The following is a 24,683-nucleotide window of genomic DNA, read 5'->3' as shown; positions in this document are numbered from 1 at the left end:
CAAAGTATCACTGAAAGGAATGCGAGGGGTCCTTGCGCCTAAATGGAGATATGTTTCAGAAAAATACGATGGACAGTGAAAGAACGAAAAACAAGGTTTATTTCCCTTAAGACTTAATGAACGCATTTTTGGCAACATGCCAAACATGTCAACTTACCCAACTGAGCGAACTGAATATCAAAAGTGATTCACTAACCAAAATAGGGAGATATATGCAAAGAGTGAAATATCGGGGTAACAAATAGCATGGACCCTCTATAGTGTATTTTTACAGGTTGTAAGCAAAACAGTATCTCATATTTTGCAAAATTGGCTTGTTCTAGTAATCAAATATTTCAGGTGTGACGTAGAAGATATTTTCTCTCCTGAAGGGTTATTTTTAGGCATTCAGTAACCAAAGGCATATCCCATTGCTGTTTTGGCACTTTCGCTAAGGGATGGACTTTCTACAAATCACAAACTTAGTTGCTGTCAGTCTCATTACCAGGAGCTCAGTTTGTTATATGGTGGACCCAAAGGGGAGCAGGCTTCAAGAAAATACAGTGTTACAGTCTTTGGTTCTGAAGGCACAGATGTCACTGTCTTTTTTACTGCTTTTGTCTCATTCTGCCCTTCAAGGTTAAAAAGGAGACCAACATTTCCTGCCTCACAATTGGCTTCTCATGGCTCCCTTTTCCAAATACAGTGTTTGTCAATATATATTGTCAGTTTCAAAGAAAAGTCAATTTGTAACAATTCTAGCATGTTAAGTTCAAATTTTACAAGTTATGAATATGACATGCCTTCACCGGGCACGAGAACTTAGATAGTAAACTGTTCCTGGGAGATATTTACAACATTTTGTTATACATCTTGACATAATCTTTGTGCCAGACTGGTCATCTATCCTCCTGTTAGTTACATCAAGCCATTACTAGGCCATTATAAGACCAACTAGATGAACCTTGATGTTTCATTTCGTTCAATGTCTATGAAAGCAGTTACAGATTATTACCCTTAAGTATTTTACTGCAATTTAACTCTATTTACTAAGAATATCAGAACTTGTTTTATAGAATGAAATGGGAACACATGCCATCTTGATCATGTAAAGTTTACCGGAAGAACTGGAGAAATCCCAGTCTCGCTTCACAAATGCTTTCCTCTTCTCCTCCAACAGCTGACTGGGAATAAGGCCTGCACTCCCTCCCTCTTTCACATGACAGGCCTAAAAGGCAAGAGAATAAAAAGGGTGTAAAAACTCCAGCATTCTCCTTAATTCCAATCATTGTCTTAAAGTTTAACTTTCTATAACAGTATCTTATGAGTAGAAAACTTCAAAGTCCTTCCTGGTAGAAATGGTGTTGTGGTATCCTTCAGCTTAAAAGATTTCTCTGGGTAATGTGTAGCTTTACCATTACCTTAGTAAAAACAGTACCTTGCTGAATAGTTTCTTAATTGCAAGCTATAAGGGAGGCCATGGTCAAGTGGTATTATCGTGAGGCTATTGAGCCAGAACCTCAGCTAATTTTCTGGGGTGTTCAAATCCTGCCATGAATTCAATTGAAAAAACAAAATCTGCTTTAAGAATCTACTGATGATTGCTGATTGTTGGAAAAATTCAACTGGCTCATTAATGTCCTTCAGGGATGGAAATCTGCCATCTTCATCTGGTCTGACCTGCATATGACTTCAGACCCACAGCAATGTGGTTGACTCTCAGCTGTCCTCTCAAATGGCCTAGCAAGCCATTTAGTTCAAGGGCAGCTAGGAACGAGCAATAAATGTTGGCCAGTCAGCAATGCCTCGCATCCCACGAATGAGTAAAAACAAAAGAGAGCAGAGTGACTTGCAAAGTAAAGATTTGTCCATTTCATAAATATCTTTAAACAACACGCCAAGTGTTAATTACTGAACAGCTAACCTGTCTGGCATGGAAAATTAACTATTACAAATGGGCAATTTTCATTTCTCAACATTTTAAATCTTTCTGAAATAACATTTTCAATGTCTCACTTATCTCTCTACCTTATCTCATCCTCATTTTTTTCCATCTCTTCAATTCTCTTCATGAACTTGATTTGACAGTGAAGTCATTACTCTGACTTACATTTCCTCATTCAGTCATTGATCTGTTCACTTGACCATCCTACAATTTGATTGGTTAGGGATACACCTGCTTTGTTAACTAAGATCCTATTTCCAGTAACTGGCAGAGGGAGATACCATGGGATTCAATGGGCATAGTTATGTCTACAACAGTGAACACCCACAGCAAGGTTTGGATCAATTAAGGGGAAACAATGAGTTAAAAAAAAGGGCAAATGCCAAAAATGAACACATTGAGATGGTGAGGCATCTTCATTGGGGTTTGTCTGAATACAAAATAAATAGTTAGGCAATAAATGGGGGAAAAAGTCACAGAAATTACCACATAAATAGCAAGATAGAAAGATAACAGCAAAGTAAGTATTATAGTTTGGGATTCAGTTAGAGTGAAAATAACTTAAATGATTTGATTCAAATATCCAGTACTGAGCAAGTGTACAAATGGAATTGACTACTATTAGAAAGTTTGAACTGGATATAAAAATTACAATGAGGGTGAGCTAAATAACCTTTATCATTCTTTATCTATTTCCTAAAATGTTATCACGAGAAACTATATTAAAAGTGCTACCTCCTACTGATGTCTTTCCATTGCCAGAAGATCCTGAATGATTCGCTTGATATTTTAAATAAATTTCAAGTGTCAACAGCCATGATTCAGTATTGAGAGATCCCAACAGAGACATTAATTCACATCTGATTATCTCCGTTTACGGTGAGATTTATGCGTTAATGGCTCCAATACATCTGACACATTTATCAACTACGGCACATTAGTCAACTAGCAAAAAAAGCCCAATTAATAACATACACTGTATATCAACAAGAATGTGAACGAACATACAGTTTAGATCTTGAGGTATTTATGGTTTCTGGGTTTGCGATGTAGTGTATATTATTTGCTCTGACCTTTCCTCGGGAGGTGTTTCAATCAATGGATTTAATTGGATTTTAATGTCTATGTCTATGCCTCAACATGGAAAGCTTGTTGGCACTTTCTCTCTGCTTCTTTGTCTCCAAGGCCAGGTCAGGCCAGACCAAGCCAAGGCAAGCCAAGCATTTTGATATTTCTTCAGTGATAAGAACAATGGTAACTTTCTATCTGTGCAAAGCTAGTCCGTGTAATGGTACTATGGTTGTGATGATACTATGGCTTTAAGAGGAGTATTTTGTCCTGAGATAGTGGGAACTGCCGATGCTGGAGAATCTGAGATAACAAGGTGTGGAGCTGGATGAACACAGCAGGGCAAGCAGCATCAGAGGAGCAGGAAAGCTGTCGTTTCGGGTCTGGACCTTTCTTCAGAAATGGGGGAGGGGAAGGGGATTCTGAAATAAATAGAGAGAGAGGGGGTGGCAGATGGAGAATGGATAAAGGAGCAGATAGGTGGAGAGGAGACAGACAGGTCAAAGAGGTGGGGATGGAGCCAGTAAAGGTGAGTGTCGGTGGGGAGTTAGGGTGGGGGTAGGTCAGTCCAGGGAAGACGGACAGGTCAAGGAGGCGGGATGAGGCTGGTAGGTAGGAAGTGGGGGTGGGGCTTGAGGTGGGAGGAGTGGATAGGTGGGAGGAAGGATGGACAGGTTAGGGAGGGGGGAATGGTTTTGGGATGGGGTCGGGGGAGGGGGAATTTTGAAGCTTGTGAAAGCCACATTGATACCATTGGGCTGCAGGGTTCCCAAGTGAAATATGAGATGCTGTTCCTGCAACCTTTGGATGGCATCGTTGTGGCACTGCAGGAGGCCCAGGATGGACTTGTCATCCAAGGAGTGGGAGGGGGAGTTGAAGTGGTTCGCGACTGGGAGGTGCAGTCGTTTGTCCCGAACCAAGTGTAGGTGTTCCACAAAGCGGTCCTCAAGCCTCCGCTTGGTTTCCCCGATGTAGAGGAGGCCACAACAGGAACAGTGGATACAGTATACCACATTAGCAAATGTGCAGATGAACATCTGTTTGATGTGGAAGGTTTTCTTGGGGCCTGGGATGGGGGTGAGGGGGGAGGTGTAGGGGCAGGTGTAGCACTTCCTGCGGTTGCAGGGAAAAGTGCAGGGGGTGGTGGGGCTGGTGGAGAGTGTGGAGCGGACAAGGGAGCCATGGAGATAGTGGTCCCTCCGGAAAGCAGGTAAGGGTGGGGAGGGAAAAATGTCTTTGGTGGTGGGGTCGGATTGCAGATGGCGGAAGTGTCAGAGGATGATGCATTGGATCCGGAGGTTTGTGGAGTGGTACGTGAGGACGAGGAGGATTCTGTTTTGGTTGTTATTGCAGGGAGGGGGTGTGAGGGATGAGTTGCAGGAAATGCCAGAGGCACGGTCGAGGGCATTTTCGACCACTGTGGAGGGGAAGTTGCAGTCCTTGAAAAACAAGGACATCTGGGATGTCCGCGAGTGGATGCCTCATCTCAGGAGCAGATGCGGCGGAGGCGAAGGAATTGGGAATAGGGATGGCATTTTTGCAGGAAGGTGGGTGAGAGAAGGTGTATTCTACGTAGCTGTGGGAGTCGGTGGGCTTGAAGTGGATATTGGTTTCCGGGTGGTTGCCAGAGATGGAGACAGAGAGGTCCGGGAAGGAGAGAGAGGTATCGGAGATGGTCCAGGTGAACTTGAGGTTGGGGTGGAAAGTGTTGGTAAAGTGGATGAACTGTTTGAGCTCCTTGTGGGAGCACAAGGTGGCGCCGATACCATCATCGATGTAACGGAGCAAGGGGTGGAGGATAGGGCCATTGTAGCTTCGGAAGAGGGATTGTTCCACGTATCCTACAAAGAGGCAGGCATAGCTTGGGCCCATGCAGGTACCCATGGCCACCCCTTTGTCTGTAGGAAGTGGGAGGAATTGAAGGAGAAGTTGTTCAGGGTGAGGACGAGTTTGGCTAAGCGGATGAGGGTGTCAGTGGAGGGGGACTGGTCGGGCCTGCGGGACAGGAAGAAGTGAAGGGCCTTTAGGCCATCTGCATGGGGAATGCAAGTGTATAGGGACTGTATGTCCATGGTAAAGATGAGGTGTTGGGGACTAGGGAATCGGAAGTTTCGGAGGAGGTGGAGGGCATGGGTGGTGTCACGGACGTAGGTGGGGAGTTCCTGGACCAAGGGGGAGAAAATGGAGTTGATATAAGTGGAGATAAGTTCAGTGGGGCAGGAGCAGGTGGAGATAATGAGTCGGCCAGGGCAGTCGGGTTTGTGGATGTTGGGAAGGAGATTGAAACAGGCAGTGCGGGGTCGGGGAACAGTGAGCTTGGAGGCTGTGGGTGGGAGGTCACCTGAGGTGATGAAGTTGTGGATGGTGTGGGAGATGATGTTTTGGTGGTCGGGGGTGGGGTCATGATCAAGGGGGTGGTAGGAGGAGGTGTCGGAGAGTTGGCGTCTGGCCTCGGCGATATAGAAGTCAGTGCGTCCTGGGTTTTTTTGAAGAGAGATTTTAAGGCAGAGGTGATGTGCAGTCTACCAGAGCCACTAGAGTAAACAGCTTGTTGGGCTTTGGGTTTTTTTTTAAGTTGGAACAATAGAAGCAACCTGAATGGATGTGGTCAAGCTCCTACAGAATCAGGATTTTTAGTTTTGGCTTTCAGCAGTTGCTGTTGGGATCTTGAAGAATTGGAAGCTTTAGTTTTTCTCTCTCTCAGTTATAGCCAAAACCTGGGGGTAAGAACATAGAACATAGAACACAGGACAGTACAGCACAGTACAGGCCCTTTGGCCCACAACGTTGTGCCGACCTATTATCCTACTCTAAAATCAAACTACCCTGCACACCCTTCATTTTACTATCATCCATGTGCCTACCCAAGAGTCGCTTAAATGTTCCTAATGTATCTTGGTTCTTTAGTACTGGAGTTGTGTGTGAGACAGTCTGTTTTCTGAATTTGCCTTTTGCCAAGGGTGTGTTTATGGGATGTTACTACATTGGAAAAGTTAATTAGTAATGGTTACTGTATCTATTATTCTGTCAAGTTTTCCAATAGAGTTAAGTTATTCCAATTTCTTCTTTCTTTTCTGAGGAAGGACCGGCAACATTAACTCTGATTTCTCTTTACAGATGCTGCCAGACCTGTTGAGCTTTTCCAGCAACTTCTGTTTTTGTTCCTTCTTTCTTTTGTTATATTTTAACTATTGTGGATGAATAAAGTGTGTTTTGATTTAAATCCGGTAGTTTGACAAATTGAATTGCATCTGGAATGCAGCACCCTACATTTACCTTTAAAATAAGAAAAAGTTAAGATGTAGACTATCTTCTGAATATTTTGAGGGGTTTTGGTCTGGTCCATAACAGTACAATGAAAATAACATTGTTGGTTGTAAAAATCCATCTGGCTTACAAATATCTGTCGATTAGGATATATGGCCTACATGTAGTTCCATACCCACAGCAATGTGGTCGACTCTTAACTGCCCTCTGAAATGGTCTAGCAAGCCACTCAGTTCAAGGACAATTAGGGATGGGCAATGAATGCTGGCCTTACCAGAGTTAGCCCACATTCCATAAAAGATTAAAAGAAAAACAAATATTAGTGCCTTTATTACAAATTAATGATAGTAGTTGAATAATCAGTCATTCATTGGGATTTGATTAACTCTGTGGGTTAGTTTATTTATAACAGTAAAGCACATAATAAGTTATGAAGCAGATATTACAGAAAACCAACTGATTTCTGAGACTGAGTGCAGTTTGTGGGCTACCAGGCAAAGTAGCTACATTATATACACTATAGCACATGGAGTCCGTAAATGTGAACTGTCTTAAGGTTTACATATAACATTACACATTAGTATGATGCCCAGGCTGCATCTAGGAGTATTTTCAAGCAAATGTTGACATTACATCAGATAAGGGCCATCTGAGGATAAATGACATTAACTTGTTCAAAGACGTAGGTTTTAAGGATTACACTGTACCACAAAAAGTATAGCTTGTTTACATGTATTAACAATTACATTTATCAAGCTCACATTCACTTCTGGTTCTAAATTACTAAGGTCAGATTTAACTCAATAGCATTTTTGCTTCAGAGTTGGAAGGTTGATCGGTCAAACCCAACTCCAGAGACGTGAGCTGACTGAGGGAGTGCTGCACTATTAGGAGATAGCATTTTACCTGGTTAAAGGTGGAATGAGACACATTCAACCACAAATGTTTCGGGGGGAATTCCAGGGCTTAGTGTCTTGACAGCCGAAGGCATTCCTGCCAATGGTAGAGGATCAAATTCAGGGATTCACAACAGGATCTAATTGAAGAACTGCCGAAATCATGAAGGATTATAGAGTTGGAGGAGATTACAGAATCCTGAAAGGAAGATCTTGGAGTGATTTGAAAGTTAGGATGTGAATTTTAAAATTGAGACATTTGTTAACTGGAGGCCAATGTAGGTGAGGAATGGGTGGCAGTAAATGGATTACAACACACTAACAGAAATTCAGATTATCTCAAACGTCAGGGTTTGCAGAATATGTGAGTCCAGTGAGAAATGCAGTGGGATATTCTAGGATAAAGGTTACAAGGCATGAATGAGGGTTTCAGCCCAAAATAGGGATGGAATCCAGCCACATGTCATGGTTGGAAATACAGTCTTGCTGATGGAGTGAACATGTGATTGGAAGCTCCTGAAGGGATCAAACACAACACTAATGTTTGAACCAGAATTGCCAGAGGAAGGGATGCCATGAGCAGGAGAATGAAACTTGCTTTGTGGATGGAAAACAAAGCCTTTGATTACCGCAACAGTTAGTTAGAGGAAATTTCTGCTGATGGAGTTCTGGATGTTAGACAACCAGTTAGAAAAGTAAGAGGCAGTGGAGGGGTCTTGAGAAATGGATGATTTGGGTACCATTCACACACATGCACTAACTGATGCTATGTTTTTTCACACATCGCTGAGGAGAATCATGTAGATGCAGAGTTGAAGAATAGATCCTTAGGAGGAAGGGTCATCAAATGTAAAAACTCAGGAGCAGGGACAGATGACTTTCCAGCTGATTCCCTGGCTACAGCTGGATAGCTGGCAATACAGCCTGACAAATACACTTTCATCTGGCGGGTGCTGGCAGCGTGATAATGCCACTAGGCTAACAGTCTCCGATCCCAGACCCATGTTCTATGGACCCAGGTGTGAATCCCACTATTGCAGAGGTGAAGCAAGAATGCTATTGAGTTAATTCTGACCGTTATAATTTAGAACAAGAGGTGAATGTGAGTTTAATTAATGTCATTATTCATATATATGTAAACAAACTATATTTCTGTGGTGCAGTATGATCCTTAAAACCCAACTCTTTGAATAAGTTGTTGTCATTTATAAATAAAATCTGAATTAAAAACTCACCCAATGGCGCCTGAGTTGATTGTTCTAAAACTCCATTTGGTTCACTAAGGTTTCCCCTTAGGGAAGGGAATTGGCCATCCTTACCTGGTCTGACCCAACTGTGACTACAGACCTACAGCACCGAAGCTCACTCGAAACTGCCCTCTGAAATTGCCTAGACAGTCAATGCGTTCAAGGGCAACTAGGGATGGGCACAAATGTAGGCCTTGCCAAGGGAGCCCACATCCCATACAAAAATAAAGAATAGGCATTGGAGAAAGATGGTATGGGCAACTGTGTCATGGGCTGCAGATAGGTGGAGGAGGAGGAAAGGAGGACAGTCTATTGTTATCTCAGACACCTAGGAAACAATCTGTGAATTTGATAAGGGTGGGTTCAGGACTGAAAGAGGACACAACAGCTTAAGCAAAACTCATGATGAATATATTGGACCATCAACACCACAAACTGATACTCCCAAGTGATGTACAACACACTACACAGCCTGAGGGACTGGAGGAGGTGGGCATCAAAGTTCTAGCTAGCGTTTTCGGGTTGATGAAGGATCAGGACAGCAGCATTAGCTGTTTGGTTTGGAGGCTGGTGCCAGGGTATGTCTGTTCATCGGGTTATTAGATCCAAAAGTGCATGAACTGGAGCATCCAGCTTGGGTCAGTGGTCAGTGGAGGTGTAGTTGGGTGGGGTTAATGGTGAATGAGTGGATCAATTCAATAGTTATCCTGGAGTTAGGTTTTAATCCTTTAATGTTTTCTGGGTAACTAATAAGCTTAAGTGAGTCTGAAACCTCCAAAGTTTCCAACTTCAATTGACTCTTTTGGAGGGTTCGAAGTGCGGGGGAATTGCCCAACAATTTCCCAGCCAGTTTCCATGGACTCAGCTGCTTCGGGCAGTTTGCATGGTTCCACAATGCACTTCAGTCTACTCTGCTCCAACAACTCTCAGAACACCTAGGCCAATGTTAATCAAATAAAATTCAACCCATTAGGAAGAGTTTGTTCCAGTAACGCAGCAGAATAGCAGACACAGTGAATGGCCTTACCTGCCACCAGTTGAGGTCTTCTTGATTCACAATCTGCAGAATATCACCACAAGTAAACTTCAAGCCAGCTTCTTTACATGGAATCAGGTTATCATTGGTAGGCTCATACTCAAAATGGCACTTCACAAATACCTGAAAGATTTAAAAACAATGACAGAGAGTTATTTTACTCCAACAATATATCCAGGAATGACTGCAATAAAACCGTGGCATTTACAGAAAAGTCCCCATAGTCCCATTTCTCCTTGGAGAGAGACATGGCTGGTGGTGAGTTCAACTGCAGGGTCACCATGCCTTAGGTGAGGATGAGGGTGAGGTTGAGAAGGTAGGACTTTCATGGTGACCTCAGTGGGTACAGGAATTGAATCTGCGCTGTTTGGTGTCAGTCTGCGTCACAAACCAGTCATCCAGCTGACCCCAAACTTTGGCATGTACAACACTGAGGCATATCGTGTTATCGTCCCAGCTGATAGTAACACTGGACAAGTCAGATTCCAGAGATTTCTTCTTGCTATTTGGGCACATCACAACTTTCTCTACTTGATTTTTTCAAATACAGTGAACTGTTGAACCATGAGTCCCAACTCTACTGCAAAGCTGTAAATACTTGGCTGAAATACATCCATAAACAAACTTGAGACTTCCTGGTACCAAAACGCTCAAAAAACTCGAAAATAAAACTTGAAGTCTGTCTCCCATATTTTTAAACATATACAAAATAGAAATACAAATCAAACATAAAGTTACACATCATTCATTCACTCTAGAATTCAATAATAAGTACCTTCATCACACTCACCACAGAGAAAAAGGTGTCTTTAAGAGGCATTTTCATTTTCTATTACAATTTCCACATGACTGTATCTATTCTATGTATACAGATTTCTCTTTTATGATAACATTAAATACACAAGAATTTTCCACAACAATCATCTCCTATAAAAGCCCATTTTGACGATGATATTTTATAAATAACAAATATGAAGAAAAAGGTATCTGTTATGACCCCATCTCTTCATGTCATGTGAATGATTTTCAAATTGATTAGTTCAAGCATTGAAGTCAAACAAAACAATTTCAGATATTTGTTATGAAAATTTGGCTAAGGTAGTTTGCAGATTATTTCCTGAAATAAGTAATCATCAAATTGGATGTGATTCTGTGTTGCATCCCCTACATTAACATTCTGTATGGCCAAAGATGTTTCTCTGGCCTATTTACATTAGATGATTTATGAGTGTGTACAAGCTTTCATAAGTTAACTCAATAGACGTTCCTTCCATCAAATTTAATTGTGGCCTTTAAAATTTGATGTCATCATTCTAATGCTTTTTGGGGTTGTGGATGATGAGAAGAAAACATAAATACTTTTACTGAACTACTAATTACTTCTTTGAATATTTGCAACACAGCATTTGAACCTTGATTTAATGGCATTTCCTTGGGTAATTCATATCTTGAATAAAAACTGAATTAATTTTTCCACCACCGTTTTTTCTTTCATTTTCACCAAAGGTGCTGGCTCAGGAAATCTTGTTGAAACATTTCATAATTGCTAAAGAGACTGATTCCACTCCTGGTTTTAGTTAGGAGTCTTACATCATCCAATAAGACTAAATGGTCCTTTGGAAGCTGGCATCAGAATTAAAAGTGCAAGTTTAATTGATGGTTGGGGGTTCCTGACATGTATGGCAAAATTTAACAACATCTTTAAGTAATCCAATAAAACGTGTTAATATTTTAGCCTGCATTTTTGTAAGTCTTCAATAATCTGCCTTAGGAATTGTATGATCCATTTGTCATATCTCACAATACAATGATAAGTTGCAACCTGATGGACCATTGCCCATTCCTCAGTGGCTGGTATTTTAGGCAGTCTTAACTTCCTTCTTAATAATTTGCATTTTCAATAATAACACTCAAGTATTGGTTCTGATTCAATTTCTGAGGAGGCTGTTTGACAGAGTTTAGGGTTAGAACTAAAATTCCATTGTATACTCTTCCTCGTCTTGTCTATGGGCCTGAGATCGAGGCGCAACACAGCAAATAATCCAGGATGTTTCTCCTTCAGTGCCTCAGTTTCTTTTTGTTTGTTTGTTTATTAGTTACAACACCCTCAGTGAGGTCAACATTTTGTTGTAATTCCCCAAGGTAAAATCAATTCCTTCTGCAAGGATTTGTTGCACTAATCTAACTATAACTTCTTCACTTAATAAATCACTTTTCAATTCAACTGTACACAATGAAAGTCTTTTGTAAACCTCTGGTATACATCCAATTAATTCTTTTTCCTTTATCAGCCCCTGTGGAAGACAGAAATTGTATCATCAGTCTGCGTTAGAAGTGGACTTGTTCTACTGTCTCTTAACACCTTTTATTGATTTGCCTCCCTGATTAGAAGTGTAAGGAATTGTCCCTCCCATTTTGAAATAAAATATTCAAAATCTGCACCAGTCTGATTCTGACTGGGGAGCTAATGGCCTAGCGGTATCATCGCTGGGCTATTAATCTAGAGACCAGATAATGTTCCGGGTGCATGGGTTTGAATCCCACCAAGGCAGATGGTGGAATTTGAATTCAAGAAAAAAAAATCTGGAATTAAGAGTTTAATGGCAACCATGAATCCATTGTCAATTGTCAGGAAAAACCCATCTCATTCACTAATGTCTTTCAGGGAAGGAAATTTGCCATCCTTACATGGTCTGGCCTACGTGTGACTCCAGACACACAGCAATGTGATTGATTCTTAACTACCCTCTGGGCAATTAGGTATGGGCAATAAATGCTGTTCTAGCCAGCGATGATCTCATCCCACGAATAAAAACAATTCTCTTGATCTACAACTGAGCCACGATTTTCTTGACTATCCTGAGTTACCTCCCCCGTTTCTAGTATGTTCTGAGGGAACATATTCCTCCTGTTTCGCTGCTACGTTTTCAAAATACCTTTCCTGATGCATCCCTTTTTGAAGATTTCTTAGGCATTCCTATTGCTGCAATAGGTTTCCCATTTAATTTCCAGCAGTTCTGGTTTATTATGTCCAGTCATATTCTAATAGAAGCATGATACTTTCTTTATTTACTTTGTGTTGTAAACTTTCTTCATTATTATTTTGATGTCTCTTGATTGAATACAATGTGAAGGTTATGAACAGTCAGGGAGATGAATGGACTCAGTGAGAGAACAGTTTGTGGTGTGGTCCAGAGAAAATGACTTCAGTTAAGTCTATGTAGTAATTTAAGAAAAGGAGCCATTAACTATAATCAACTCACATGAGGGCCAAGAAGGTAAAATAGGTGTTCAGCAGTTTATGGAAACAGGGTTAAAGGAGAACAAGGTGAATCTTATGGACAAGAGTGGAGGAGGGAGAGAAATCTGAAGAAGATGTATATCTGGAGCTATGGCGAGAAGAATGTTAAGTGTTGTAAATTTATAAATATGAGCGATGCTATTCCACCGACATTAATGTAAATAATCAGCACTTGAATTTTACATAGCTATCATTGTGCAACTTCAAGTATTATTTGGTTTCCTTACAATGATAATACTCATTCTAGCTCAGTATTGCACAGTGCACATCATTGATCAGCCACAAGTATTCGGTCATGCTGTTTTAAGCAGCAAAATTAATTTGAGCAGGGAACATCTTAAGCAACACAGGTATATGTACTTCACCACTTTCCCAGGCAGCACATTCCAAATCCTTACAACTTTGCGTGTATAGAAGTTTCACCTCATCTCACTCAGAGCTCTCTTGTTGACAGTTTTGATACTGTAACTCCTAGTTATTGATATACCAGCTGGTAGAAAAAAAATATTTTTATTTACCCTGCCAAATGAGAATAAGCCAATTTCTCTATTCTTTCCTTATATCCAAAATCCCTCATTCCTGGTATTATTCTAGCAAAACTCCTTTGTACTCTCTCCAGGGCTTTAACATCCTTCCTTAAATAAGGTATCCAGAACTGAGCACAATACTCTAAATGCAATCTGACCAATGATTTGTAGAGGTGTGGCATCCTTCCCTGCTTTCATTCTCCATGTCTCTATTTATAATTTCGGTTATTTTTTGGGGAGGGGGAGAGTAGGGGCTTGAGCTAATTTTATGACTGATTTTTGATCTGGTCAAGTTGTACCATGACCTAATATAAAAGATCATGGAAACACAAACACAAGCACAACATTCAAATCTTTAAAATTCCCCCATTTTTTACACTGATTCAGTCAATGCCACTTGTCACCAGAAGTGCATACTTACTTGAGTATCCCCACTATTGTTCAGTCATTTGGGAAGTAAAGCGCTCACTATTACCAAAAAGCACTCTCACAATCTGATTTTTGTATGACAAGGTGTGGAGCTGGATGAACACAACAGGCCAGGCAGCATCAGAGGAGCAAGAAAGCTGACGTTTTGGGTCTGGACCCTTCTTCAGAATGTTTTTTATTATTTTGGGAAGGTGATAGAAACGGGCGATGCGGGTTTGGGTTTTATTTTGGGAAGGGGAACTATCTCTGCTTTTTGTTCTACCATCTTGCCAACAGGTAAGTGATAAAATGCACAATGTGAATACAACCATTGTTCTATATGCTGAGAATAGCCAGAATCAGACTGGTAGAGATTTTGGATTTTTTTTTCAAAGGCTGAGACATTTCCTTACACTTCTAATCAAGGAGGCAAACCAATAAAAGGTGTTAAGAGGCAGTAGAACAAGTCCACTTCTAATGCAGACTGATGATACAATTTCTGTCTTCCACAGGGACGAAAAAAGGAAAAAGAATTAATTGGATGTATACCAGAGGTTTACAAACCACTTTCATTGTGTACAGTTGAATTGAAACATGACTTATTAAGCGAAGAAGTCATAGTTAGATTAGTGCAACAAATCCCGACAGAAGGAATTGATTTTACCTTGGGGAATTACAACAAAATGTTGACCTCACTGAGGGTGTTGTAACAAACAACCAAAAAGAAACTGAGGAGCTGAGAAAGAAACATCCTGGATTATTTGCTGGCTGTGTTGTAACCAGATCTCAGGCACAGAGACAGGAGGAGGAAGAGTATACAAAAGGGAAGTGACATGAAATTTTAGTTCTAACTCTAAATCTGTCAAACAGCCTACTCAGACATTGCATCAGAACCAATATTTGAATGCTATTATTTAAAAGACAAATTGTTTCAAAGGAAATAAAGACTGCCTGAAGTACCAGCCACTGAGGAATGTATTAAACAGGGAGAAGGACTCCAAATGTAATCTAAACACAATGATTATTTCTCACTGCCTCTGCATTCTTCAAGATGAGCAACCATTGACTAACCATGCAAGTGACAACTGGCCAAGGTGCTGCAAGAACAGATGCACTTAGCTGCAGCCTCCCTTCCATTCTTTAAGCAGGATATCTGTGTGAGGAACACTGGAGATCAGAAGTCCTTGGCCGAAAAATTAGACTGTTCCATTTTTGAGTGCAGAACTCACAATTCATGACCTGCCCATGCCAGTTCTGTCTGAGGCAGACAGCACATTTATTTCATGTTGCTTCCTTATTTGAATGGTTTGTCACCTGTAGCTTAGACACCCTGTGCTGCATGATGGTTGCACATGAAGTATGGGATCTAAGAGCTTGAGTGGTTGGTATGTGTTCCTGCTAGCCTCCAGCTCTTCAAGGCTATCAGACCCTCTTAAAGGGGCACTGTACTGCAGAGCAGAAGGCTGTCCAAAACTCACATTAGGAGGCTGGCAATGAAGAAATTCAAGCACCAATCTTTTAATTTAAAACTATTTAAACATGATGCACAATGGCTCAGTACTGCTGCCTCACAGCACCAGGGACCCAGGTTCAATTCCAGCCTTGAGTGTCTGGCTGTGTGGAGATTATATGATCTTCCTGTGTCTGCATGGGTTTCCTCCAGGTGCTCTAGTTTCCTGCCACAGTCAAAAGACGTGCAGGGTAGGTGGATTGGCCATGCTAAATTGTCTGGGATGTGCAGGCTTATTGAATTAGCCGTGGTAAAATGAAATGCTACAGGGATAGGGTGTGGGTGGGATACTCTTTGGAGGGTTGGTGCAAACTCAATAGGTTGAATCACCTTTTTCCACAGTGTAGGAATTCTGTTCTAAGTCCCTGTCTATGTGGAAAAGTGTATTTGCAAAGTGACCACCAGGTGCTGTTATAATGCACTACAAATTCAACACGATCAGAAATTTGTTTCTAATCAGCATTTACCCACTCAACTGCAGTTATTGGATGCAATTAAATATAAAATTAAAAACTATTTTACAATCAACAGTAATGAGTTCCTAATTAATACACTTGCTGCAGCATTCATTCTGAGTATATGACTATGGAAAATAATTACGATGCCCAACACAAAATACTGTTGTTTTCAACTGCAACACAAATCATAATGGACTCTTTCTGTAATGAAATCTTGAAAGGCAAGATTAAATGACATCATTGCAGAAGGCTGATTATGATGTGGTCAATAGGTCTTACTGATATTAACATATGAATCAGATAGTAACTTCCAGCAACCATGAATGCAAAATCACACGCAAAAATCAGGAAGTTACTGCCCAAGAGATAGTAGAAGCTGCCGTTGCTGGAGTCAGAGATAACACAGCATGGAGCTGGAGGAACACAGCAGGCCCGGCAGCATCAGAGGGACAGGAAAGCTGACGTTTTGGGTCGGGACCCTTCTTCAGAAATGGGGGAGGGGAAAGGGAGCTCTGAAGTAAATAGAGAGGGGGGGGGGGGTTGGGGGAGGGTAGGTGGGATGGTGATAGGTGAGTACAGGTAGGGAGTGGTGGGGATTGGTCAGTGAGGTGGGAGGAGCGGATAGGTGGGAGAGAAGACGGACAGGCCAAGGAGGCAGGGATGAGAGGGAGGGTTGGTCATGGGATGAGGCCGGGGGGTGCGGAGATTTTGAAACTAGTAAAATCCACATTGAGACCATTGGGTTGTAGGCTCCCAAGGCAGAATATGAGGTGCTGCTCCCCCAGTTTCCGGGGGCATCATTGTGACACTGGAGGAGGCCCAGGATGGACATGTCGTCCAGGGAGTGGGAGGGGGAGTTGAAGTGGTTCGTGACTGGAAGGTGTTGTCGTTTGTCACGAACCGAGCGCAGATGCTTTACAAAGCAGTCTCCAAGCCTCTGTTTGGTTTCAAATTCTCCCTATCCCGGCCTCATTCCATGACCAACACTCCCTCTCATCCCCGCCTCCTTGACCTGTCCATCTTCTCCCCGACCTATCCACTTCTCCCACCTCACTGACCAGTCCCCACCACTCCCTACCTGCACTCACCTATCACCATCCCATCTACCTTCCCCAGACCCACCCCTCCTCTCTCAAGCTCCCTTTCCCCTCCCCCATTTCTGAAGAAGGGTCCCGATCCGAAACATCAGCTTTCCTGCTCCTCTGATGCTGCCTGGCCTGCTGTGTTCATCCAGCTCCACACCTAGTTGCTGTCCAATACGTCTTTCTCGAAGGCATCATAAAACAGCAATAAACCAAGACACTAACCATTAAAATGTAGCAAAGAGTGTGAAGTTACTATATTTACCTACTATATACATACCATAGTTCACAGAAAAATTTCACAGGTCTTAATTATTGTTAGACAATCTTACTGGACCTGCAAATTAACAAATGAGGAGAATTGATGGAACCCATAAATAAATGCAAGAACCTTGTGAAAAGCTGCAGTGATAGACTTAATTTATTCAATAAATGTGGAGTTTCTGCCAAAAAGAATCCAGCCCATATATACACTAGAATCATAAAAAGTACGTGTCCATTCTTTCTCCCTGCAAAAGGAAACAGCTAGGCCGATTTTGCTGGCCTTTGCCTGTAAATCTCTCTTTTTTTTAATATTCATGTGCTCTCCAAATCCTGTTTGAAAATCACAACTGATTTTGTTGCCATCACCTGCCAGGCATTGTGTTTTAGATCTTAACCACTGACTCTTATTTCAAAAAAAAAGTCAGCCTCGTTTTTGTTTTAGCAAATCACCTTCAATCTGTGTTCTTTGATTCGTGATCCTTCCACCAATGGGAACAGTTTCTTTCAACTACCCTGGCTGATTTCGAATATCTCTATGAAATCTTCTGTCTGAGAGAAACTGTCCCAGCTTTTCCTATCTATCCCCATAAGTGAAATTCCACATCCCTGGCATGTTCTGGGGAACTTTTTCTGCACTCTTTCTAATGTCATCATATACTTCACTGAACTACCTAGAATTTGACATGATACTCCAGTTGAGGCTGAACTGGTGTTTTCGTAAATTTCTTGCTTTTATACTCCATGATACTCCTTACAAAGCCCAAGATTCCACATGCCTTTTTAATCAATTGTTTAGCCCGCCCTGTCACGTTCAAACATAGAGTTATATATAACACAGGTCTCTCTCTGATCTTACACCCTCTTTGGAATTGAACTGTTTAGGATGCAGTGTCTCTTCTATGTGACATCGATAATAAATGAAGAAAACACAACTTGTAATCTCAAAGTGCAGTTCTATTACACTTTATCCAAAAGGCTCAGAAGCTTGGGTTTGCATAAAAGTAACAAATAAGCAGATTGATGATTTTGGTTCTAGGTTTTACTGTGAATACTAATAGGTTGAGCACCAGGACAAATCTTGAATAAAACTTTATGCCAACTGACAAATCAAATCAAATGTGACTAAGTCGAGTGGTTAATCATTCTACTTGACTACACTTGACATCTGATCTTTCCACATCATTCATCACCAGCATGAAACAAGTCACAAGGTGGACACAGAACAAGATAGGATAACATCAAGTTTATCCTTAGTATCCTAGACCTTACTGCTAGGAGACATAGGTGACAGCCCTGAACTGTAAAGGCTGTAAGAATCTGTCAGTGAAAACATCGTCTCAAGGATAAATCTCCAGATAATGACAGCCAATTTAAGGTACAGTTTTGAATTTTAACAGTGTTAAGTAACACACATGGAATCTCTGTTCACTTCACTGGAAATGCAAATCCCGAACCAATTAATGGGAATACAATCTGTTAATTAAAGCAGAATTATACTCAGCTTCACACAAAGGTGCGACAGTATAATTTTAGCAGTGCAAACTAGTACAGAGATTTAGGAAATAATTGGGGCAGATTACATAGTCGATGGTTTTTTAATGATAAGAAAAGCAATAAAAAGCAATAAAAGCTTTTACCCAGGCTCTTTAGCTTGACAGCTCCAGGTTCAGAGCCCAAATTTTCCATATTTTGATCAGAAAAACAATGGACGTTTGTAATCAATGAAGAATATCATTCTCTTATATGTAATGTTATTAGAGAGTGTATATTTACAGGTGTAAGTGAAATATTGCTGCATATTCATACCATGGTGCAATGGCCCACACAAAGACTCTCTCTCACTTGAACACACACACAAATTCGAACCAGGAATCTGCCATTTGGCTCCTCAAGATTTGATAAGGTCATGCATGATCTGATTGAGACCTTGGTTCCACTTCCCTGTTAGACCCCTGAAGTGAAGTTTGTTAAAAGTGAAGTTTGTCATTTAGATTTTAAAGAGTTTGGAAAGGGTCCATTATGATACACCCTTTTGCTTAATTATCTCCATTACATCCTATTGTAGCTTTCAAGCTAAGAACACCTCTGTTTGGCCCCCATCTTGCTGTCTACCCATTAATGGATCACCATGAATGGCTGTTTTCCTATATCACAATTCAGTCTGAGGGTGTGGTCCAGAGGCCTGCAGGAAAGTTCTACATATATACATTCCCAGATGATTTACTCTGACAACAGAGAGTTTTGTTTTCCTTCAACTCAACTGTAGCAGGAGTTCCATCAGCTTCTATCTCTTTAGATCCAAATACTTTCAAAATCATAATCTACTGTCTTAAGCTCTCACAACTGCACATGCTGTTCAATATGTGAGCCAACTAATGTGTTTGCCAATAAAAATTACCACTTCACTCTATGCTGTTACTTATAAAACCAAAAACCATGATGTGTTGAGGGAATAGTGCGATAGTTTGTAATTGGATTATTCGGTACAGACCAAGCACAGCAGTGTCTCTGATTGTAATATGTGTAAATATCAGGAACTGTAACCAACACCTATTGAAAATTTCACTTACCCTTGTCTAGTTGTAATGCTGTGGGAGCTAACATACTTATCGACTCAGCAAATAAAATATCCTGTTAGTGATAAAAGGCCCACCACTGCATCTATGGCTGGTTGTGAGGGCAGAACAGATCAGTCCTTCTCAAACTAACGTTAGATGAAATTTGAAACTATCCAGCTCCCCTTCAACCCCCTACAAAAGGCAGAAACTGTACCCTGCAATGTTGACAGAGAGAAATGATAGGTGTGTGAAAAATAAAATAATTATAGAATACATTTGCATTAAGCAGACTGATGGGGGCAGTCATGTCTCGCAAGAGACTTGATACTAGTATTTGATGATGCTGTGATGGTGGTTATTATTTCAAAATGCTGTGTAGAATATAAGAAAATTATTACGTTGAATTTAGCATTTGTGGTCCTAGTTCAGTGTCTTTTATTTGCGTAAGGCCACCTGGGCAATGCTAATCATTGTACTGTTACACTCAATTGATTTAGGAACCTTACTGCTGCAGACAATTCAAGTTTGGCACAAAGTCTGATGAAATCTCATTTACCAAGCTTTATCACAGGCACCTGAAATATCAAATCTGAATTTGAGGCCCCACTGGGGCTGGGATCAGAAGCGGGTGAGAGGTAAAACCAGCCCCATCAGCCAGACTGCACATTCCATGGCTCAGTGCCAATGCCAGGGCGAGATAAGGTGAGGGAACAGGCTGATACAACAGGTCCACCAGTCTTCACATGACACACAACTGATAAGGCTTTTAAAGGTTCATTTGAAGCCAAGCAAATGAATGGCTTTTTTCTCTTTAGACTCCCTGGAGGTGGTGGAAGCTGTGCTAACCATATGGTGGAAGTCAGTTAGCTCAGTTGGTTGGACAGGTGCAGAGTAATGCCAACAGCATGGATTCAATTCCCACACCAGCTGAGGTTACCAGCTTCACAACCTTGTCCCTCACTTGAGATGCAGTGACTGCCAGGATAGACCACCACTAGTGATCTCTGTGTAATGAGGAAGCAGTCCTCAGGTATTGTACACCTTCCATGTTCTGCAGCAACAGCCTTTGTCTGCTGTGTAGTAGGGCTGGCTACCAAATCATTTTTTTTTTGTCATTTAGATTTTAAAGAGATTGGAAAGGGTCCATTATGATACACCCTTTTGCTTAATTATCTCCATTACATCTTATTGTAGCTTTCAAGCTAAGAACACCTCTGTTTAGCTCCCATCTTTGCTCTCCGTCTATTAATTGGTCACCATGAATGATTGTTTTCCAATGCCACAATTCAGCCAGAGGATGTGGTCCAGGGACCTGCAGGAAAGCTGTAGCTCAGGCTGTTCATCAGCAATAAAACACAAGACAGGAGTCAACATAAACTGACATGTTAGCAGTCACACATCTGTGCTTTTTTTTTGTATTGTTGGTATTTAGATTTAAATTGACTAAGTTTGGTAGCTGAAAAAACAGCGATCTACTTTGTGATTCTTTTACTTTTTTGATAAATATTCTGCTTTCAACTTCTGTTTTTTTTGTATATTGTAACCCGGTTGCAAAATAGGATGTGTTTTCTGTTGTGGTGCTAAAAGTTCTGTGCCCATTTCACTTGTAATTCATCCAAGGTGTTTCTTTTCCCCATTGGCCGAAGGAGCTATTAATGATGGATGCCTGCAGCTCAAAGTCTGTACACTTAAAAATACCAGTGTTTCTTATGGTCTCAGCCCAGTTTAAGTCTAGGTCAATGCCCTCTGCTGACTCTGTACATTGCTCATTTTAACTTCAGAATTCTGATGTGATCTAAATCCAATGCCAAACCAATTTGAATGACCATTATTACACTTCAAAAATATTCCAGTGAAATTCCATGTAAACACTGCAAGGACTCAGCAGGCCAGATGTCACCTGTTGGGGGGTGGGGGGGGGGGGGGGGCGGGGAGGTGGCAGGGGAGAGAGAGCGAGAGAGAGGGAGAGAGACAGACAGATAGACAGAGCTAAAATTTCAGACTGCTGACCTTTTATCAGAACAGTTCTGACAAAACATTATCAACATGAAAAATTAACACTGTTTCTCTCTCCACAGATGGTGCCTGACCTCCCAAGTACATCGAACATATTTGGTTGTATACTTCATTGACTATAAAGTGGTGTGACCCTGTGGTCATGAAAGAAATTTTTTTCTTTTTTTTTAGAAGTTTTTTTTTCTTTTACCACTAGATATTTCCAGCAAAGTGGCATTCCACCTTATAAGAGTATTTCATATAATAAGCATAGTTACCAACAACTGAAAACTTCTGGTATTGATGTCTAGACAGGTTTAAACGTAAAAGTTAGTTGTTATTTTAATAAAATTTTTCATCGAGTCATAGAACCCCTACAATGTGGAAGCAGGCCATTTGGCCCATCGTGTCCATATCAACCCTTCAAAGAGCATCCTACCCAGACGCAAAAGCTCTACCATGTCTATGTAATCCTGCATTTGCCATGGTTTATCCACCTAATCTACACATCCCTGGATATCATGGACAGTTTAGCATGACCAATTCACCTAACCTGCACATTTTTGGACTGTGGAAGGAAACCAGAGCACCCAGAGGAAACCCACACATACAGTTGTTGGAGAGTGGAATTGAACCCATGCCCCTAGTGCTGTGAGGCAGCAGTGCAAGCCATTGAGCCACTGGTTTTATTTAGAAAAATATCAATGCGCCATAAACAATTATTCCACAGCCTACTTAATTGTGAGAAAGAATTAAACACGCAGATTATGACTATGTCTAAACTGCTTTTTGTTTAAAGATTAAAATTCTATGATTAATCACGGTGACAAGGCAGCTTTTACTTGTGTATGAATCAATTAGCACCTTTTCAGGCATCCTGTAGAGAAATGAAAGGTCTCAAATTATGTGAAAAAAACTGATAACAATAAGGTTCTAATTACTCATTTAAAAGCATATAGACTCCTCTATATTGCGCCCTACGCCTTAATCCCTCCACCCCATCTCTCTTGCATCTCAAAATGCTCCTTAAAATCTGGTAACCAAGCTTTAATATAACTGTAATAACATCTCTTTACATAGTTCCATGTCAAGTTTTATTTGACAATGCCCAATCTTGTCCTCACCTAAAAACTGCATGCACGGCTCAAATCATCAACTATCCGGATTTTTGGTTGTAGGACTCAAGTTTGGTCCTGGCACACACACCTGCTGAAATTACCCAGGAAGTTTAAAATTCCAAAGGGCTGGTTTTTGCTTCCCAGGATTCTTCCCAGATCTTGGTGTCAGAGATTTGGGCTAGATATGTGCAATTTAGCTGTAAAATTACTTTGGATGTGATATGATGGTGAGCACCAGATTAAATTCAGAGTTTAGTAACTAAGCACAACAACTGACCATTTTCTACCATCACGTCCCCAACCATCTGACTATTCCGGTCTTCCTGACTATTCTTTGACTAAAGGTCTAAACTATCTGACTAAACCTAATTGTCTAACTGCCTCCAAACTCCTGATCGCACTACTCCACAGCCATCATGTTTCACCCACTCACTAAGCCACTCATTTACTGATTTGGATCTTTTAAGTCTTATCTGACTATGGCAGCTAGTCTCATGAAAAAGGACAAAGTCCTTTGTCTCTCCCATGTTGCTGGACTTGCCTTTGGGATGCCACGCTGCCCATTTCTGCTTTAGTTTGGAGGCAGTTAGACAATTAGGTTTAGTCAGATAGTTTAGACCTTTAGTCAAAGAATAGTCAGGAAGACCGGAATAGTCAGATAGTTGGTGACGTGATGGTAGAAAATGGTCAGTTGTTGTGCTTAGTTACTAAACTCTGAATTTAATCTGGTGCTCACCATCATATCACATCCAAAGTAATTGTACAGCTAAATTGCACATATCTAGCCCAAATCTCTGACACCAAGATCTGGGAAGAATCCTGGGAAGCAAAAACCAGCCCTTTGGTCCAGATGGAAAGTCCCAGCTGCAATTGCTCACTTGCATCGGAGTGCAGAAAGTTTTGTGGCAGAAGATTTTGCTTTGCATTGTTAGGCAGGATTTACTGGGTAGTGGTTTGATTTGGGGATCCTTGACTGCTTTTCCTTTCCCTGGTTTAGGCTTGTGGCGAACAGCTTATTGAGCTGGGAAATCTGGGTTTTTCATATTTCTGATGAAATCACTTGAGTGTTAGTAATAGCTACATTCATTCTATGCAGAAAATTCAATATTCTACAATTAGCTAAACTGCATAGCTGTGAGGGAAATGTCAGAGTCAAGGTTGAATCTACCCTGAAAGAAAGCTTTGTCTCTCAGTAATTTTAGTTCATCTAGCTGTAGAAACTCCTCTGTAAAACTAATTCATGGAATGCTAAGTTTGGAGCTGGAGGAACACAACAGGCCAGGCAGCATCAGAGGAACAGGAAAGCTGACGTTTCAGGTTGGGAGATAGTAGGAACTGCAGATGCTGGAGAATCTGAGATATACAAAGTGTAGAGCTGGATGAACACAGCAGGCCAAGCAGCAGCAGAGGAGCAGGAAGGCTGACGTTTCGGGTCAGGACCCTTCTTCAGAAATTTCTGAAGAAGAGTCCCAACCTGAAACAACAAGGTGTAGAGCTGGATGAACATACCTGGCCTGCTGTGTTTCTCCAGCTCCACACTGTGTTATCTCTGACTCCAGCATCAGCAGTTCTTACTATCTCTCTCATGGAATGCCAAACTGTCTGCAGATAGATATCAATCAACAATACAAAGACTTCCTTGAATATAGTGGGTGTAGTTGGTTCAAAAGAGTACATTGTTTTGGCAACTGGTATTATGGTGGTATATCATTTGGAGAATGCTGGGGAATTTTGTATTGGAAAATCCAGTTCTCTGAGTAGATGAACGAACACTACAGGTGCTGGCAATTCAAAATTATATAAAGAAAAATGGTGGAACTAATTCAGCAGGTTAGGCAGGTCAAATCAGGTCTTCAATCTGAAATTTTCTCGCTCCACAGAGATTCTCAATTTCTCAGTTCTTCTTTTCTTTTTCCAACAATTTTTATTTTAAATCAAGTGAGCAATTCCAGCTGGGACTTTTCTCCCAGGCTAAAGCAGAAATGGGCAGCGCGGCATCCCAAAGGCAAGTCCAGAAATGGGCA

At 41.1% G+C, this 24,683-nt stretch overlaps 1 protein-coding gene across 2 annotated transcripts in view; it reads right to left on the bottom strand.

The window, feature by feature from the left end:
* mpp2b (MAGUK p55 scaffold protein 2b) overlaps positions 1-24,683 on the bottom strand; it is a 526,590-nt gene that overhangs the window by 32,614 nt on the left and 469,293 nt on the right. For both annotated transcript variants that reach the window (XM_048614628.1, XM_048614629.1), the window contains 2 exons: positions 9,430-9,561; positions 1,099-1,207 (listed from right to left, as the gene is read on the bottom strand). In XM_048614628.1, the coding sequence (XP_048470585.1) occupies positions 1,099-1,207; positions 9,430-9,561 (241 nt within the window). The remainder of the gene's footprint in view (positions 1-1,098; positions 1,208-9,429; positions 9,562-24,683) is intronic.

Source organism: Rhincodon typus, chromosome 30 (assembly GCF_021869965.1).
Source record: "Rhincodon typus isolate 14 chromosome 30, sRhiTyp1.1, whole genome shotgun sequence".
In the NCBI taxonomy this organism is placed as follows: Eukaryota; Metazoa; Chordata; class Chondrichthyes; order Orectolobiformes; family Rhincodontidae; genus Rhincodon; species Rhincodon typus.
This window is presented reverse-complemented; position numbering and strand designations above follow the sequence as displayed.